A 20281-nucleotide genomic window follows, 5' to 3' on the forward strand; every position below is an offset into this window, starting at 1 on the left:
GCATTTTCATTGCTGGGTGCCGGAGTTTGGAATACTTTTCGTTTGGAATAGAGTTATGTCATCGTGCCCCTGTTCTCGTAGCGACGATTGTATTCATGAGGCTGACATAACGAGTAGCTTCTGCCACTGTCGGGCCTGAATCGCCCGTGCTGTCGCTTTCTGTGTCGTTCTTATCACTGTCGCTAGGCGACACTTCGGCAATAACAGAGGCAACGATGGCGAAAAGTCGAACCTCGCAGCCGACATGTCTTCGCGGTCACAGCAGCGCTGCCGAGCAACTTCTTCGCATTCCAAATGCCACACACCGTAGTCAACAGCAGATCCTTGTCGCGTGCCAGCGCCGACTTCTTCGTGTCACGTTCGATAACACGGACGATGTCTCATTTTTCTTCTATGCTGAGCACCCTGCGTCTTTTTTATCTGACCTTCAGAATGACGCGAGTCCTCGTTTGCACGACACCATAACGCTCTCTGGCACGGCGTCGAAATGATGTTGATGTTGATGTGGCTTCACGTGCAAACGCATAGGGCGCTTGGAGGCCATTGTTCCGATCTCCGAGGCTCGTTGTTCAGCCGGGCCGCCCGATGGAGACGACGCACCGCCGTGTTTGCGCGATGAAAAGTTGAAACGCTACGTTTTAACCGATGTGTACGCAATAAGCTGGTACGGTTTATGCGGATACAAAACACATTATGCTCAATGGCCACCGAGTCGGGGATTTGAGTTTACTACTTTTAAAACGAAACTACTGTTTAGGCGGGTGCGGTTTAACGAGGTTTTACTGTGTTCATAAACTGTCACACAGCATGAAGCAGATTCCTTCGAAGCATGATGTTCCGATTGTGTTTTCTGCACCGTGTAAGCTGTAAAAAATTTGTGCAGTGACAAACAAAGAGAAGTTGCCGCAATTAACTACTCTGCACATAAATAAATTCACGGACTGTCTGGCAATTGTTGTTTACGAAATTCCTTTAGGTTGTGGTCATCAGTATATAGGCCAAATGGGGAGATCTTTCAACGAGCGGGCCAGGGAGCAAAATCTTAATGTTCGTAATAAGACAGGTGGCTTTCTGGCTGAACATTGCAAGCTGTGTGGCTGCAAGCCAAAGTTTCATGACACTGAGTTTCTGAGGAAAGCAAGAAACGGGACCGAGTGAGAAATCTTTGAAGCGTTTTTTTTTTAAAAGATCGGCTGACAACTACGTCAGCAAGCCATCCATATTTTTAAATGACGCTGAGATTGAGTTTCTTGAAGGTTTTGTTTAGGTTTTAAATATTTCAACCCCTTCTATAGTTTCTTTTTTTTTTTTTTTTTTTGCACAGGAGCCTGCTCAAGCCATGTGCGTGGATTTCTTGTTCTATGCGCATCTTCCTTGCTTCCATTATCATTTTTTTCTGCATAGTGACTTCGCCCTAGCTTTAAGCATTGAGATACGTGGCGACAGCAAACTATGTTCGATGAACATATCTTGTTCGTACTGTTTCTGTAGATTTAGCAATGTGTTCTTAAATGTTTGCGGTACGTATCTTGTTTTTGGTTGATCATGTGTGACCACATTTGTGTTAACAGCAGTGTTACACAGCAAGCCTTTTGAGCATAGATAGCCCGGTTTCAGTGCAAATAAAACCAGTTGTTAGTCAGCGCTTGTGATGTGGTTTGTGTTTCTTTGTCTCCGTCCCAGTCGAGCTGCACCTTTTGAATAGCCATGAACCAACTCGCCCCAAATCAAATTTTTATTGCAACACATTTCTAGCGGTGTTTACATTTATAGGACTCAGTCAATGCCTAAGATATATGCCGAAACATTTGTTTGCTGAACCGCAACCACCATTATGCACATCCATTGTAAACATGAAGGCAGCTGAGGCAAGCAATGGACGCGTCAACATGTGAAGAAGCATGGCGCTGCCCGCGAGGTTGCAGTGAAAAGGGTCTTTCCGATCACTATCAATACTTCAAAACTGCGACTTTTTTACTCATAGGACCTATAATAGAAACAGTGCATAGCAGCTACAGTAATTCTGGATGCCATACTGGATCTTGCTCGACTTCTTGGAAATGACATACACGCAACGACACAAATTTAGAATGAACATCGTGGCCGTGAACAACAGGTTGTCGCTTGTCGCCTCGCATTCATGCAATTTTAGAGTAAAGCTTTCCTTGGTTTGACTGAGTAGAGAGTTGTCCACTGATAGTGCCATCCCAAGGCAGGCGACAATATCAGCCGCGGCAGCGGAGTGGACACAAAAGCTTCCCAGGCTTCGCTTTGTACCGCTGATGTGAAGATATCGTTTGACACAGCACGAAATCGTACCTGATCACTGACTCTCAAATTGAACAAAGTGAAATATTTTTTTAAGCTGAAATTCATTCTTTTTCTCTGACTGGTTGATAATTCGAAAATTCTTACAGCCCCTTTTATGTAAGAAAAATCTGTTGGTGACTGGTCATGCATTAACGGCTGAATTTCAATTAACAAAATTTCCATGTAGTGAAGAAAAGTGCCGATTTTCCTGACTTCATTACCGATTTTAGCGACTTCACTTTGTTTTCTGTTCCATGCATAAGCTGATTACTGCTATCCTACCAAATCACACATTGTAACTTGTTCACAAATTTATTTGTGAATAGCAACAATTTGTGCATACTCTCATATCTTGGTTATAAACTTGCTTTAACACCATATTTACCCGATTCTAACAAGCCCCTACATCTAACATGCACCGAACTTTTGAAGGCCTAATAAGTCTAACCCACTTATAACGATTCCAGATATAACAATCTATTGGCTATAACGGCCACATTTCAGTGCAATTATGAGGTTCTGACCCTGCCTATTGAAACTCCTTCCAGAAATAAATAAATATTTTTTTAAAGCTTTGTACGGTTACAGTGAAGGCTTTGAATCAAGTCAGGGTAAAAAGAGGGCACGTGAAGCATGGCCACACTGGGAGCACGGCAGCGCACACCCTGCTGCACAGCCCAACCACGACTACGGTGCAGCCTGCAAGACGAGTGACTGACCAGTGCACATGAAATTTGGAAGCTGCGAAGAGGGTCACACACTTTCGAGGCACGCCTCCGCCAGGGAGGAGGTCCAGTAGACACTGCATGGCCCGGGGGGTGTACTGACGCCTGCACTGGTAAGATGCCACAACGGCATCACTCACTCGTCTCTCTGCAATTGTCCGTGCAACGTTACACCTGTTTCGATGATTTGGAACGACGTCCTTTCACCGTGGGAACAATGGCTGCTCAAGCATTCCCATCGACGCAGCCCGAGCAAGCGAGAATGTTGCACCACGCACTGCCGCCACAGAATGTTGCAAACGATTGGCAGTTAATGCGCTGTAATCGGAAAATCACGCTTCGGCCATAGAGAAAGAAATCTGCAACACTTCGTTTACACATTGCCGATTACTGATAACAATTGGCAGTCATATTTTACTTTCGAATGTTGCATTCTTTTTCCATTGAAGTGGCATAGATAACGTAATTTTATGGCTCTTGTGTGGCTGACACGCAGTCACGCAATACCGATACTACGATGGCCGACACCTTTGCAGAATGGCAGCATGCTGCAGCAGTTACCGAATTTTACGCTTCCGGCCAACTAGAAAAACACTTTGCTCACTTGTGCCGATTTTCCACTTGCCGAATATGGTCATGCCCCGCTGGTAATAAAATATATTGCAAGCTCTAGAATAAAAAATGGCAGCTGCGCTTGCAGTTTCTAAATGACAGGTGATCGAAACCGGGTGGTATTTTAAAAGAGCTACATGATACAGTGAAAGCTCGTTAATTAGACTTCCGTTAATTCGGAAAATCTGATAATTCTACCTTCGTGCCTGGTCCCTACAATAATAGATAGGAGTCTATGGGACGAAACTCTCGTTAATTCGGACGGATTCCAGCCCTCCTCAGATAATTCGGACGATTTCGGGCAGCCACCGAGGCTCAAAAACGAAACTACGGCAAACGCGGCACAAAAGTGATACCCAAACCAACGCCTCATTGCCCAAACGCAGCATCGCCATTGACATCAAGTGGCTGAAACTTGGCCAATCCAATCCAATTGGCTCGACTTGTATTTTGCATGTGTCGGCGTTATCGACGGGGCCATTTTGTCGCTTTGTTGCTGTTGGTGCACTACATCCTTGCACGCCGTTTTGCCAAGGACCGCTGGATTTAGCACAGCTCAGTTATTGAACTTTATTGGTGCTTTCATGTTGTGCGCCCGTGTCACTGCATTCTCCGCCGATGGCAACACCGGCGAAGTGGCTGAAATACGAGGCGAAGGTCTTGGCTACCAAGGTGGAAATTTTGCGGGCCCTGAAGGACGGACTCTCTCGACAAGAAGCCATGAAGAAGTATGACGTGAAAAGAAGTACCTTGAGCACGTATGTGAAAAATGAAGAACAGATTCTTCAGGCATTCGAAAGCGAGAAGTTTCGAGCGTCACAAAAGCGTCTGAGAACAGCAGCTCATCCAGAGTTGGAAGAGGCTTTGCTTCGGTGGGTGGTCGACTCGCATAATGCAAATCTGCCATTGAGTGGACTCCTCATCATGGTGCAAGCCGAGAGGTTTGCACTAATGATGCATATCGATGCATTCAAGGCATCGGAAGGGTGGTGTGCGCGCTTCAGAGAGCGACATGGCCTCGTTTTTAAGACTGTGTGCGGCGAAAGAGGCGCTGTCAACGAAGACGTTGCAAACAACTGGAAGAACGCTCAGCTGCTCGAACACATCGCCGCCTACGATCCAAACGACATATTTAATGGTGATGAAACAGCACTTTTCTTTAAGGCTTTGCCAGACAAGACTGTGACCACGAAAGGAGATCCGTGCATCGGTGGCAAAAGATCCAAGGAACGCGCCACCATTCTTTTAGCTGCCAACATGACAGGAACAGAGCGCTTGCCGCTTGTCGTCATTGGAAAGGCACAAAAGCCACGGTGCTTTAAGAACATGCCTGCTCTTCCGGTGGAATACCGAGCGAATAAAAAGGCCTGGAGGACGTCGAAAATTTTTCGTGGCTGGATGCAGAAGTTAGACCGACAGTTTTCCGCAAAGAACCGCAAAGTGTTAATGGTGCTGGACAATTGTAGTGCGCATAACAGTGTCACCGGACTGGACAACATAGAAGTTGTTTTCTTGCCGCCGAACACAACATCGGCCCTCCAACCGATGGACCAAGGCATAATTCAGTATGTCAAGACCAAATACCGCAGGCACGTGCTGGAACGGATGCTCCTGTGCCATGAAGTCGACAAGCAGTACGACGTGAATCTTTTGAGCGCGGTCAACATTCTTGCCTACGTTTGGCACAACACGCCCGTGCACGTCGTCGCCAACTGTTTTAGACACAGTGGCTTCGTTGTGCGTGAGCCTGGCGATGATGCAGTGGCCGAAGTGTCGCTAGATGACAATGGAGATGACTGCGAGGATTTTGGAGGAGTTCTGCCGGATGCGGTGACACTCGCTGATTACATCGGCATTGATGACGGCGTTGTTACAGCTGGCTCGCTTACCGAAGAAGAAATTGTCAGGGACGTGCTGCGCGGCGAAGATTCTGAGGAGGAAGAGGAGCCGCGAGAGGAGCAGCCTCGGCCCCCTCACACTGTGAAGGAAGCCGCGGAGGCCCTCGCTGTGTTGGAAGAATTTTGTTGGGACACTGCAGACAGCATGCGAGCTGCTAAGCACCTGGAAGGACTTCGTAAAATAGTGTCCGTGCGGGTTTCTGCTCGAAAGCTGACCAGCATCCTCGATTACTTTGCGCAGTAAAGGTTTGTTGATGAAAGTCGTGCATTTATTGTTTTTGTTGTCCGCTCGATAATTCGGATATTCAGTTAATTTGGACATCATTTACAGTCCCTAGAAGTCCGAATTAACGAGCTTTTACTGTACCACCTTTCGTTCTCTAGATGGAAGTTTCAAATGGAAGTTTGCAGCTAGGTGGGGGAACGCACTGGATACAGAAATGAAACTGAAAATCTGGTTTTCGGACCAAAGTGCTGCCAAACTGTAACTGCCGATGCCAGCTTCCGTGTGGTTATTCATTAAGCATTTTTAAGGGTGAGTCCATATTATAACAAACTGGTGATATAACGACCACTTTTCACAGATCTAGTTCGTTATAAATGGGTTTGACTGCATAAGAAAATAAAAGTGCATCTGAATGTAGCATGCTGCCGATTCTTAAAGAAAAATATAGCACGCACCCCACGTTTGCAATCATAAAAAACGAGACATGCAGCCTTTACTTCACAGACAGATTTTTTTTTATTAACTTCCATAATGAAAGTCGCGTTTTGTCATCACCATTTGTGCTTCATTGGCCCCAGATACCAAGCACACTGTGGCGGTATTCTTGAAGAATCATGTTATCGAGACTCTGCATCGGACACATACTTGGCACATCAGGAAATGCTGGGGCCATTTACATCGTCACATACGGTGCCGAGTCGTGTGAAATCTTGCGAAATTAATAGTTCTGAAATTATTGGCTGGAACTAGCACTCAAGATTGTAATCGGGCTCAAAATGAACCAACATCAAACTTCACAAAAACGTGCTGCGTCAGTGTTTTGTGATGGCAATGACACTGTATCTGATGGCTCTGACAGTAGGCTGTTGCCAACGCTGTGAAGCTGGTTTTCGTTTCGTATCCAACTGTAAAGCGCAGGCAATTTATGGACCTATTTTCTTGGAAAAAGATGTTAGATTCAGGTACAGTAAAACCTCAATAATGATATCCAGGTTTATTTGAAAATTCGCTTAATTTGTAGAATTCGTGCAGTCAAATATTTGCAATGCAAATTGCACTGGATGCATTGAAATGCCTGCGTGCATCCATTAGAATAATTTGTAGTTTCTCGTTGAGGTCTCCAAGCCTGGCATGCTGTGGCACGCTTCCAGCTTCGCATATCTTAGCGGCAGTGTCAGAAATATGGCAGCCATGATGTGTTTCCAGCTCCTGCAATAGCTTTCATCTAGTAACACTGATTTCTTCTGACATTTGCAGTACTTAAGGGGGGACGCGGGTTCTACATCGCGAAAAATGGCCAAAAAATCGATTTTTTGAAAATTACATTTTCAGTTTCAATAACCCTTTTTCTATCTGATACCCAAATACCATCACTGTAAACCACTTAGAAGTGCTCTAAAAAATTCGTTTCATCAGCCAAGGTGGCGAAAAATTTCGCGGAAATCAAGAAAGAACAGCGTTTTTCACGCCACAATATCTCCGGAATGGCACGACCGAGCGCCGCCATCTTGGTCTCGTTGGAAAGCGCATTTCTCCGTCTTCAAATTTGCCGCTTCAGCGATATCCTTCACACAGAAACAAGCGCACAAAAAGCAATTTATTGAAGGTCGTGCCGGAGTCTGCGATTGGCCGCGCCTGCCACGTGACTCCAGCGCGGTTCGCCATTGGTCCGGCGCTCGCGTCGTCTGCTCGGCTCTTTGCACCTCCCGAGTTTGATGTCTCCACTCGCCGTAATCTCGACGTGTCAAAACGGGCGCTACGCGGACATCACAGTAGCGTGGCCGATTCCTACGCTTGTGGACGTTTCACACTCGCGGCTAAGCATACCGGGCATTGGCGATGCGGACTTCGAGACCAAGATTCACGCGTGGAATCCTCGGACATGCAGCTAAGCCTTTCAGCACTCGGTGTTTCGAATTCGTGACAAATTCGTATCGCGCACGCAATCTTCGGAAATAATGCGGCTAAACATATTGCGCATAGGTAGTCTCCGACTCTGCGATCATGCACATCGCGCGCGGACTTCTCAGACCGTCACGTAATCATTTTGTGCATCGGCGCCTCCGACTGCACGAATAAGCGCATCGAGTGTCGACTCCTCGAGCCCGCGACTAGGCATTTCGCTCGTCGGCACGTAGGACTGCCCGAATAAGCGCATCGAGTGTCGACTCCTCCAGCCCGCGACTAGGCATTTCACGCGTTGGCACCTTGAACTGCGCGACTAAGCACATCGCGCGTCGGCTCCTTGTATCTGCGGTTATGCATTTCGCACATCGGCACTTCGGACTCGCAACCAAGCACATTGCGCGTTCACTCTATTATCATATTGTCATGATAGCTCCTAACAATATCTATCATACCACCCCTTCATAAAGAGAACCTCATCATGAGCTCTGTTCACTAGGCCCCTTGGGCTGGCACACACCTGGCTGCAGAAGTGATCGAGGCATCACACAAAAGTAAAATTCTGGAAAGCACCTAGCAGCTGCATATCTATCACTGGCTCTCTGATCCCAAGTTCCACAGCCACTGTCAGGTGAAGATGACTTGGAAGGCTACTTATACTCGGAGCCTTCATTCAGTAACACGGTCAATTCCACCAAATTAAAAAAAAAAGTGCCTCACTGATTGTAATGGAGACTGCTATCAATCAGGCAGCCTGCATGTACAACACTGGAACTATATTCATGCCCACACAGAGTTCTACCCTTCGGTTTGAAACCCAGGCACCATGCTCTTTGTAGAGCATGGTGCCTAATAAAGTTTCTTGTGCTAGTTCAGTGGCCAGTGTGCTATTATTTTGAGAGTGTGCAGTCACACATTTAGTATGGCCATTCTTACAAAACATAGAGCTTCAAAACGGTGCCATTTGTATTGCTGTAGATTCACTTCAGCAAAAGCTACATTTGTTTGCAACTTCAAATGCGTTTATTCCAGTTCGATGTGTTTGCACACTGTACTTCGCCTTACGGGTGTTTTTTCTGGGTTGTTTTTACCCAAAAATGACAAGGGTGGTATCATTTTATTCGTATTGAAATGATCTGGGGGGTGATGCTATTTTTATTACTCTTGCACCGTCATGAAAATTACATTAAGGTATAGTAATCGCTGCTAATTAGAAAAAAATGTTCATAATAAATGCAAGATTGTTTTCTTGTCCGCAAAATGCTTCCAAATGAATAAAAATAGCATCACCCCCTACAGTAGGTCTTTAGCAATGGTGTCATGCATTTAGTTTTTGGTTTAGCAAGACGGAATCATCACAAAGCCCCGTAACGAGTTTGAAATTAATTTGACTTCAGACCTCAATATTTTTTGAACTGCTACAGCTATCAGAAATCTAATTACAGATCTGAAATCAGCACGAAAATTACTCCAGACAGTGAAGTTTATTAAAGATTCACCCAAAAATAAGAAACAAATTTTTAGGACCCACCTCCCCCCTTAAATGCATAGTTTTCGAGATCGAACTTGGAGGGAGCCGTCACCGATTGAGCCAGCACCAGATTCCGTGATGCGGATGCTGATAAGTCATACAGCTGTGCAAAGTGGCCATGTTGTAACTATGTCGATACATGACTGAAGGTGAAAGACCAGCTAAAAACGCAACACGCACTGGAATAGAAGATGAATAGCAGTCTTCTATTCCTGTGCACGGTGTGTTTTAGCTGGTCTTTCACTTTCAATTGCCTGTGCTGTATAATGGTGCACATCAATTTTATATGTTTCTGCCCACTACACAGAAGTAAGTCAGAGCATCACCATCATCATTACCAAAAAGTAGTGTCCAAATACTGCTTCTAAGGAGAAACAGATTTCGAAGGCTATGCTATTAACAGCTGCACGTGGCGAATGTGATTTTAAGAGATGGAAATGCATCATGGCCACATTGTTTTCAACACCATCTATAAACGTGGCCATTTGCTTTTCCATTTCTGGGTTTTCTGTCACATGTCCTGTGCTGTTCTCCACTGCTGGGGTGTTGTGTGCATATGAAAAATCCCAGCCATGTATGCGCTTCTGCTAGGGTACGAAGAGAGAAGCAGGTAATCATTATGTGTCCTCTTGTGCATTTGCTTAATTATCACGAGTCCCTAGAGCGCATGATTAGTGGGTTAGAGACCCTTCTTGGTGCAGCAGACTGTCGCGCGAAGCATCCCACTCGTCAACGATTGCTCCTGGTGCTGCTAGATGGAAAATAAACATTACATGCGTGTGTCTGGGTTTTTCTGTTATTTTCGAGTAATTCGAAAATCCGCTTAACTTAAAGAGTTCTTGCAATCCGGAGGACTCTGAATTAATGAGGTTTTATTGTACGGTATTTAGACTATCGCATTCCCAGCAATGCTGAATGGCAAAAGTCGGACACGAATGTCCATCCCTAGGGCAGTTTGATGCCCAGAGTTGTGGCACTTGCATTACTTCCCATTTTATGGTGTCTTACATTTTATGTAGATTTCCCACAAGACAGCTTGAATGCCCACATTTTCTCATTTATAACATGGTAAGCATGACGAAAACTATTCATGCTCACAAAACCTTCACGCCTTTATTATACACCTCACAAGGCATTTTGTCTCAATTTTCACTGCAGACCAAAGTAAAGATTGAGAAGGTTCAAAGGCGTGCCGTGCGATTCGTCTACAACAAATGCAGGAATTCTGACTCTCCATCTCTACTCATGAAAACTAATCAAATAAAACTTCTCTGCACCGGAAGAAAAACAAAGAGGATAGAATTTTTGCCCTCCTTGTTAACATGGAAAGCTCGGCATCCCGACCATACCATATGTCACGCCGGCTTTAACTCGCAAAACACGACACACACACACAATTATAGCTTAACTCCTCATTTTATAAAAACAAATTGCCACAAGTTCTAATTTCTTCCGAAAACAATAACTGACTGGAATTCACTACCTGAAGAGCTTTTCACATGTGGAAACTTTGAAAAGGCCATTAACACTATTTTTTAACCTCTACTAGAGAGTTTTTTGCCACTTGCATTGTGATCCTTTTGGAGGTGCCAGATGTGTTGTGTATATGTATTTGGAAGTGTTTGATATCTACATGCGTGCATCTTAACATATTGTCACAGCCTAGTAGGAGACGGGAAAGCCAGTGTCGAGGACATGTAAAAGCACTTTATCAGCGCAGTCAACGCGACGTCGTTGTCATCTCTGTTTTTCTACTCGCGCGCTACTTAGCGTCGTTTTCATCGCCTGGCACATACCCGCGGTGACCATAGAGGATGTGGCATTTGCCCCTCCTTTGAAAAGGAGGCATCGTCCCAATGCACCAACGTCCGAAGGCTGTGCACAGACGGTGCAAAGTTGAGGTCATGAGGAAAAGTATGGCTTCATACGAAGCCCATGCACAACCTCGGGCAGATGCCACCGGTGTTTGGAGCAGTTATGGCTGTGGGGGACCACTTCATAATTCACATCGCTGATACGGCGCAGAACTGTGTACGGGCCGAAGTATCTTCGCAGGAGCTTTTCAGACAGCCCCCGCCGACGAATCGGAGTCCAGACCGACACCTGGTCACCGACGTTGTATGTGACGTGTCTGTGCCGAAGATTGCAGTGTCAGGCATCGTATTCCTGTTGTTCTTGGATTCGGAAACTCGCAAGCTGCCTGGCTTCCTCTGCGCGTTGCGTAAACTCCTCGGCGCCAGTCTCGTCATCACCGTACTCGTGTGGCAGCATTGCGTCCAACATGGTTGTCACTTCCCGGCCGTAAACGAGGTTGAAAGGCGTGATGCGTGTTGTCTCTTGGCGCGCCGTATTATACGCAAATGTAACGTATGGTAAAATCTCGTCCCAGTTCTTGTGGTCGACTTCGATGTACATACTCATCATGTCTGCCAGAGTCTTATTCAAATGTTCTGTCAGCCCATTGGTTAGGGGATGATAAACCGTGGCCTTTTGGTGAGTGGTACCACTTAATCGCAAAACGGTGTCCAGAAGCGCAGCCGTGAATGCAGATCCTCTGTCTGTTATGACCACTGCGGGAGCGCCATGCCTTAGGACGACGGCTTCGATGAAAAATCGCGCTGCTTCGGCAGCTGGACGTTGGATAGTACCTGTTTCAGCATATCGAGTAAGGTAATCTGTGACGACGATTATCCCTCTATTTCCGGCAGTAGACAGTGGAAACGGACCTAAAAGGTCCATGCCAATTTGTTCGAACGGCGCTTACGGTATCTGGACAGGATGCAGCAGTCCAGCTGGCTTTCCGGGTAGGGCTTTGCGGCGCTGGCAATCCAGGCATGTCTGTATGTAACGTTTCACGATCGACGCAAGTCTTGGCCAATAGTACTTTAGCCTAATTCTTGCCAATGTGCGGGTGTAACCAAAGTGACTAGCAATCGGCTCGTTGTGACAGGCATGTAGGACTTCGTCGCGAAGAGATGCGGGAATGACGAGTAAGTAGCTGCTGCCATTAGGTGAAAAGATGTCGTGGCGCAAGCAAAATGAAGACAGCCCTCTCGCGAATAACCTCGGCACGCTGCTTGTTTTTCCCTCCAAGTAATCAAAAAGAGGAACCAATTCTGCGTCCTCGCGTTGGTGGCGTGAAACGGCAACAGTATCTACCACGGCTAGAAAAGCAGCGTCATCATCGTCGTGCACTGCAGTCTCAACAGGAGACCGAGAAAGGCAGTCGGCATCGGTGTGTCGTTTCCCTGATTTGTAGACAACCGTGAAGTCGAACTCTTGGAGCCGAAGACTCCAGCGCGCAAGCCGACCAGCTGGATCTTTTAAATTAGCCAGCCAGCAAAGTGCATGATGATCACTGAAAATGGTGAAACACCTACCATACAAATATGGCCGAAATTTCAGGAGGGCCCACACCAGTGTGAGGCATTCTTTTTCTGTAGTGGAATAGTTAGCCTCTGTCCTTGATAGTGTCCTACTGGCGTAAGCAGTCACTCTTTCGGTGCCAACCTGCCGCTGTACAAGCACTGCGCCAAGGCCGACATTACTAGTGTCGGTATGAAGAATCGTAGGAGCGTCATGATCAAAGTGTGCGAGGACGGGAGGTGCCTGCAGCCGTTGCCGTAGGTCATCAAAAGCCCGTTGCTGGTCTTCACCCCACACAAAGGGGACATCTTCTCTGGTGAGATGTGTTAATGGCCATGCGATGCCCGAAAATTCCGCAATAAAGCGTCAGTAGTAGGCACAAAGGCCCAGAAAACGTCGCACGGCCTTTTTATCTGTTGGCATTGGGAAACGGCAGAGATTTTGTCAGGGTCAGATCGGACACCTTAACGACTAACAACGTGACCGAGAAATTGAAGTTCTTCAAAGCCAAAATGGCACTTTTCAGGTTTTAAAGTTAGACCAGCTGAGCGTATTGCTTCAAAGACCGTCTTTAGTCTCCGTATGTGTTCCTCGAATGTGCCAGAGAAAACAATCACGTCGTCGAGGTACACCAGACAGGTTTGCCATTTGAGGCCCGAGAGTACCGTGTCCATTAGTCGTTCAAACGTTGCTGGCGCAGAACACAAACCGAAGGGGAGCACCTGAAATTCATAAAGCCCGTCGGGCGTCACGAAAACGGTCTTCTCACGGTCTCTCTCATCAACTCCTATTTGCCAGTAGCCGCTTTTCAAGTCCATCGACGAAAAGTAACGTGCGTCTCGTAGCCTGTCCAGTGAATCGTCGATATGCGGCAGCGGATAAACATCTTTCTTTGTGATGTGGTTGAGTTGTTGATAGTCGACGCAGAAGCGCAGGTTACCGTCCTTCTTTTTCACCAATACGACAGGCGATGCCCAAGGACTCTTAGATGGCCGAATAACCCCGTCCTCAAGCATCGTCTTCACTTGGGTTTGCATTGCCTCGCGCTCTTTCGGTGCTACACGATAAGGATTCTGCCGAATTGGTCTGGCGTCGGCTTCGGTGATAATATGGTGCTTAGTGAGCGCCGTCTGGCTGACTCGTGACTATTATAATGCATCATGTAACCGCGCAAACAAGACGGGACAAAGAAGGAAACACACAAGACAGGCGCGGTACATCAACTGAGATTTACTCCGGGAAATCCCACATTTATACATGTATCATAATTCTCAGTTGAAGTTCCGCACCTGTCTTGTGTGTTTCCTTCTTTGTCCCTTGTTGTTTGCGTGGTCACGTGATGCATTCTAATATCGATCACCAACTAGCCCGCCAATCCCTGCTAAATATGACTCGTGACGTTGATGAGAAGCAGCTCTTAAACTCATCCATGAGCTCAAGAAGGCAGTTGCGTTCGACGGGCGATAAGGTGGGACTGATGTCAACCACAGGGGCAGGCATAGCCACGGTGGACGTCGCGTGCTCCACTGAGAGGCAGTCTTGTACTGAGGTAAATTTGTCGAAGTAAGCAACAGCCGTGCCTTTAACAATGTGTCGACGTTCCCTGGTAAAATTCGTCAGCAGGAGTTCGGCATCTCCGTCGTGTACGTTAATTACGGCCCTGGCGATGGAAACGCCTTGACTCAATACCAGTGCGTCAATGTGTTCGGCGACGCCAGTCCCGGTGTTCAAGTTGTCGCAGATAACAGGTACGAGGGAACAGCTTCGTGGCGGAAGCGTGACATCGTCGTCGGCGACACGTAAGCGGGGTCGCTGGTGTTCTGCGGGGTAGACGTCATCTGAGCTCGTAGCAAATGTGATGACGAGGTCACGGACATTAATCACTGCACTGTACTCTCTCAAGAAATCCATCCCCAATATAAGTTCCTTACAACACTCAAAGAGAATGACGAGGGTGGCGACAAAGGTTGCACCGGCGATTACTATCCTGGCTATGCATTTTCCAATCGGCATCATCAACTGGCCGCCGGCAGTTCTGATGTTCGGCCCGGTCCACGGCGCCTTCACTTTTCTCAGCCTATCGGCCAGCTTTTTACTTATTATCGAAAAATGCGAACCAGTGTCGACGAGAGCGGCCACTTGGTGGCCGTCAATGCAAACGACAAGATCGGCGCTGACAGCGTCGGTTACAGGGGGTGTGGTTGGAGTCGTCGGAGCTTTAGAGTCGTCGGTCGTCGCTGATGGGGGCTGTTGCACAGTTAGACTGTTTGCAACCTCACCCCTGGAGGTCGCTGCCTCTAGTTTCCCCGGCGCGGGCTAGGAGACCTGCCCCTAGAGGCGTCAGGAAAATCGCAGCAGGTCGGTGGGGTGTAACGAGCCGGAGAAGGTGAACGCAATCGAGGCGTCGCAGAACCTTCCGGCCGAAAGTTTGTAGTATTTTCGTCGCAGGTATGTGCAGCATCAAACACAGGGTAGTTGCAGTTGGGAAACCTTGGATACCCAGCTGCACGGTAGTGGCACGCGTGGTAAACATGTCCTGCTTCGCCGCAATGAAAGCATCAGCGGTGCGCCACAAATTGGTCTTTCGAAGCAGGTAGCCGGCAGGGGGTTCGCCGTAAGATCGAGGCGCAGCAATCGGCTGGCGGCGATAAGGCATAGCTGGCGGCGGCTGTGACTGTTGAAAATAGGGCGTCGGGGGCGGCGGTGATGGCTGCGTCGAAGTAGTTGATGGTGTCGACAGCATCGAAGTGGTGGGAGCTGGACGACAGACAGCTTCCGCGTAGGTTAATCGTCGCGGCACCGCCTGCCGGTTCGGTGACAAAAAGGCCTGTCGAACTTCCTCCTGAATGATATCAGCGACAGAAGCCACCGCTGGTGCCATAGGAGAAATCCCGAGCTGCCGGATCTGCTCTCGCACAATCTCTCGGATGACTTCACGGAGAGACGTGCCGCAGCTCTCAGAATTGAAGCATTCACCGCCGAGTTCGTGCGATCATATTGGCGGTACCGTTGCTGTAGTGCCCGTTCTATAGCGGTAGCCTCCTTGGTGAATTCGGCCACTGTCGTCAGTGGGTTCCTCAAGAGTCCGGCAAACAGTTGCTCCTTCACTCCGCGCAAGAGATAGCGTAACTTCTTTTCTTCGGCCATCTCGGGGTCTGCTCTGCGGAAAAGGCAGGTCATATCTTCTGCAAACATGGCAACGCTCTCATTTAATTTTTTAATACGGGATTCGAGCAGGCGCTGCGCGTTGTCTCTTCTGTCTTCTGTGAATATTGCTGTTTGTACAATGCATTGTATTCCTTCTTTGAATTTGCCCTTCCTGCTTGAACCAAAAGGGTCTGCAGTATCATGTAAATAAATTAATAAGTAATGCACAACATCAAATAAACGGCGCCATGTGCCTCGGCTTATTCCCGATCAGCCTTGTACGAAACATGCTTAACATTCTGAAAGGATCATTTTTAAAGAAAACTTTTTGTGCGCAACACAAACAGGGACAAAGAAAAGGAACAACACAAGGATGAGCGCCTTCTAACAACTGGTTTTATTTTCGAAGAACCACCTGCTTAAATACCCACAGATCTGCGTGATCTGTGGGTGCGGGGAGGATCAAGTGCACTGACCTGAACTAGTTGACAAATTGTTGCTTTTCCCAATGAACAAAAGTAAGCTGGTCCCATCAAATAGCACCATGAACCCAAATTAAAGAGGTATTTTTCGCAGCTTTCACAGACTGGTAAAATTTCCCACGAAATTTGAGCAATACAAAGGAAAACATCAGTGGTGCTCTTATCTCTTGGGTGTGGGAAAAATTAGCTCACATTAAATTTGCTACAAATGCCCCGTTGCCACCAAGACCTTGCAGAACCAACCTGAGGGCAGGGTCCACGTAGTAACGCTGCTCCCAGGTGCTGAGCCAGATGACCAGTGAGCTGATGATGACCACCACCGAGCCAAGGGCATCAGCCAAAATGTGAAGGTAGACGCCTCGGATGTTGAGCTGGCCACCCGTCGAAGATGGTGCCGTGCCACGGCCGGCAGAGCCCTCGTCACCCCCAATGCGAAAGCGGTTGTCGTTGATGTCCTCCTCGAGGCCCTGGAGTACAACCTCCTCCACCGTGGGCAGGCTGTGGTGGTGGCCCCGGCTGTGGCTGTGGCCGTGCTCTGTGTCAATGCAATGCCCCTACTGTAGAAGTAATCCTTACTACCACTAGCATCAACGTGACAGAAACATGCCTCACAAGATGATGACATTTCGGGTTATGGCACAACGTGTGAACTGGCGGATGTCAAAAACAGAACACTGCACGAGCAGCAAATGAGCTGTCGCAGTTGCCAAATCCCGCAAGACCCGCTTTGTGAACAAGCCCAAATTATCCATTTATTAGTACTTGCTCTGTTCATTCCCTGTCCAGGAGGGCACAGAGCTGCCTACAACTAGCGCCACCTGGTGCCATTGTTCTGGCAATAAGAAAGCCATTTGTTGCCATCACCCATACCCACTGCCTCTAGCTTGTGGGCAGAGCTTTTAGATTGCACCCTTTGCTATACCACTGGACAACCTGATACAAGTGGAATCTTACAGCCAATAATTAACACTGCAGAGTTCAACATAAACACAAGCAAAATGAGGAAATGCCATGTCCGGGTTTATGTTGTGTGCCGGTCTTAACCCTGCAGCATCATCATCATCATCAGCCTGGTTACACCCACTGCTGGGCAAAGGCCTCTCCCATACTTCTCCAACAACCCTGGTCATGTAATAATTGTGGCCATGTTGTCCCTGCAAACTTCTTAATTTCATCCGCCCACCTAACTTTCTGCTGGTGTCACTTGTGGGATTTCAAATTCATCTAGACTATTCTCTCTTCCATTATCGCCGTGGGTGCCACTGACACTGTATAAATCTCTATAGAACTCCTCAGCCACTTGAACTATCTTATCCATATTAGTAATGATATTGCCGGCTTTGTCTCTTAACGCAAACATCTGATTCTTGCCAATTCCTAGTTTCTTCTTCACTGCTTTTAGGCTTCCTCCGTTCCTGAGAGCATGTTCATTTCTATCCATATTATACTTCCTTATGTCAGCTGTTTTACGCTTGTTGATTAACTTCGAAAGTTCTGCCAGTTCTATGCTAGCTGTGGGGTTAGAGGCTTTCATACAATGGCGTTTCTTGATCAGATCTTTCGTCTCCTGCGATAGCTTACTGGTATCCTGTCTAATGGAGTTACCACCGACTTCTATTGCACACTCCTTAATGATGCCCACAAGATTGTCGTTCATTGCTTCAACACTAAGTTCCTCTTCCTGAGTTAAAGCCGAATACCTGTTCTGTAGCTTGATCTGGAATTCCTCTATTTTCCCTCTTACCGCTAACTCATTGATCGGTTTCTTATGTACCAGTTTCTTCCTTCCCCTCCTCAGGTCTAGGCTAACTCGAGTTCTTACCATCCTATGGTCACTGCAGCGCACCTTGCTGAGCACATCCACATCTTGTATGATGCCAGGGTTAGCGCAGAGTATGAAGTCTATTTCATTTCTAGTCTCACCGTTCTGGCTCCTCCAGGTCCACTTTCGGCTATCCCGCTTGCGGAAGAGAGTATTCATTATCCGCATGTTATTCTGTTCCGCAAACTCTACTAAAAACTCTCCCCTGGTATTCTTAGTGCCTATGCCATATTCACCCACTGCCTTGTCTCCAGCCTGCTTCTTGCCTACCTTGGCATTGAAGTCGCCCATCAGTATAGTGTATTTTGTTTTCACTCTACCCATCGCCGATTCCACGTCTTCATAGAAGCTTTCGACTTGCTGGTCACTGGATGTAGGCGGCTAGACCTGTACGGCCTTCAATTTGTACCTCTTATTAAGTTTTACAACAAGACCTGCCACCCTCTCGTTAATGCTATACAATTCCTGTATGTTACCAGCTATATTCTTATTAATCAGGAATCCGACACCTAGTTCTCGTCTCTCCGCTAAGTCCCGATAGCACAGGACGTGCGCCCTTTTTAGCACTGTATATGCTTCTTTTGGCCTCCCAACTTCACTGAGCCCTATTATATCCCATTTACTGCCCTCTAATTCCTCCAATAGCACTGCTAGACTCACCTCACTAGATAACGTTCTAGCGTTAAACGTTGCCAGGTTCATATTCCATTGGCGGCCCTGCAGCATTATACATCAATTATGCTTATTCCAATTAACCCCAATGCAAGCCTCACAACCAGCGTGCTCTCTTAAAGGGACACTAAAGCGAAACAATCAATCAGTTTAGACTAATGAAGCATTGTTTCAGAACACTGCAGGCAGTCATTTAAAAAAAATTGGTTGATTATTAGATGAGAAAATGGAGGTCCAAGTATCAGTAATTGAATTTCGCGCCGAAACCGCAGCGCCGGTACGTCAGCGTGATGTCAGGGATTCCAAAGTATGTTTTCACATTTGTGCCGCGTTGGCTGAGTAAAGGTTCCCGAAACCGGCCATGTTTAATATTTGGTTCCTTTAGAACACAATGTAGTCAATCTGTACCACTATATATAACTAGTAGGCCCTAGAAGATGCCATAAAAATCCATGACGTCACAGCCACCAGGTGCGGGAACTTAAGTAGGCATCGGAGCTTTTTCTGGCTTACCAAACGTCTTATTGTTGTAAGAGTGGTGTTTTTGGTGGTGTAGAAAGGTAATTTACTGATGCAGAAGAAATCATTTTTCACTTTAGTGTCCCTTTAAATATCAGCTCGTTCAACATCAATTGGCCAAGGCAGTGATGATTTTGTAAACACGCTTCAGAGACGTGGACAAAATAAGAGATGAGACACACGTAAAATATACTGTCAACCCTGTCGCCAAATGTGTAAGCGCATACACTTAAATCTCGTTATAGCGAAACGGCTTATAATGAAATAATGGATATAACGAAAGAATTGTAATTCCCCTTGAACATCCCCATAGAAACCCATGTGTTTAACATTTCATTTTAACGAAAAAAGATTCATTGATCAATGGATATAACGAAAAATCTTCATTCCAATATCGCACCTAACAAGCCACTTTGTACACAACATATAGATTTCTTAAATTGCACGATGTGTTGCAGCCCTCCGATGAGGCAGTGCAAATCTCCCGCGGTGGCCCCTCATCATCCGGCAACGCACCAAGTCAAGCCAAGCTGGCCAAGCAGCCAAGCTACTTCGTTCGTTGCGTGCAGTGCGCACTGCCAGCCGAGTGCCGCGCGCTTTTGTTTGCGTTGTTCCGTACGCTGTCCGTCAGTGCTTTTTCCGCCGTGTCACCAGTTTCAGGACAGAGAAAAGAATGGCAGCAGCAGCAGCAGCAGCTTGAAGGTAAAACGGAAAGTTATCGCCTTGGATCAGAAGGCAGCCATAATTAGGGCTGTTGCATCAGGCACGAAGAAAACTCAAGTGGCCAGGAGTTCGGCATCACGCCGAGTACCATTTCTACAATCCTCAGCAGTAAAGAAGTCATTGCTGGCGCTGGCGCACGTGGCGTGAAAAATAGCCGGAGGAAGCTGTGGTCTCCTGCCTTTGAAGCCGTGGAAGAGGCTCTGTTCAAGTGGTTTTTGAATGCAAGGGCTCCTAATTTGCCCTTGAGTGGGGCACTGCCCCAGAGAAAAGCAAGAGACTTTGCTTGCATCATGGGCTGCGACAGCTTCGTTGCAAGCGATGGCTGGCTGCAGCATTTTAAGGA

At 47.1% G+C, this 20281-nt stretch overlaps 1 protein-coding gene across 4 annotated transcripts in view; it reads right to left on the bottom strand.

Moving 5' to 3' along the window:
* Positions 1–20281, bottom strand: part of ZnT63C (solute carrier family 30 member 1) — a 131479-nt gene that overhangs the window by 54395 nt on the left and 56803 nt on the right. For all 4 annotated transcript variants that reach the window (XM_050185302.3, XM_050185301.3, XM_072288024.1 and 1 more), the window contains one exon: positions 16446–16737. In XM_050185302.3, coding sequence (XP_050041259.1) covers positions 16446–16737 — 292 coding nt within the window. The remainder of the gene's footprint in view (positions 1–16445; positions 16738–20281) is intronic.

This window comes from Dermacentor andersoni, chromosome 4 (assembly GCF_023375885.2).
Source record: "Dermacentor andersoni chromosome 4, qqDerAnde1_hic_scaffold, whole genome shotgun sequence".
In the NCBI taxonomy this organism is placed as follows: Eukaryota; Metazoa; Arthropoda; class Arachnida; order Ixodida; family Ixodidae; genus Dermacentor; species Dermacentor andersoni.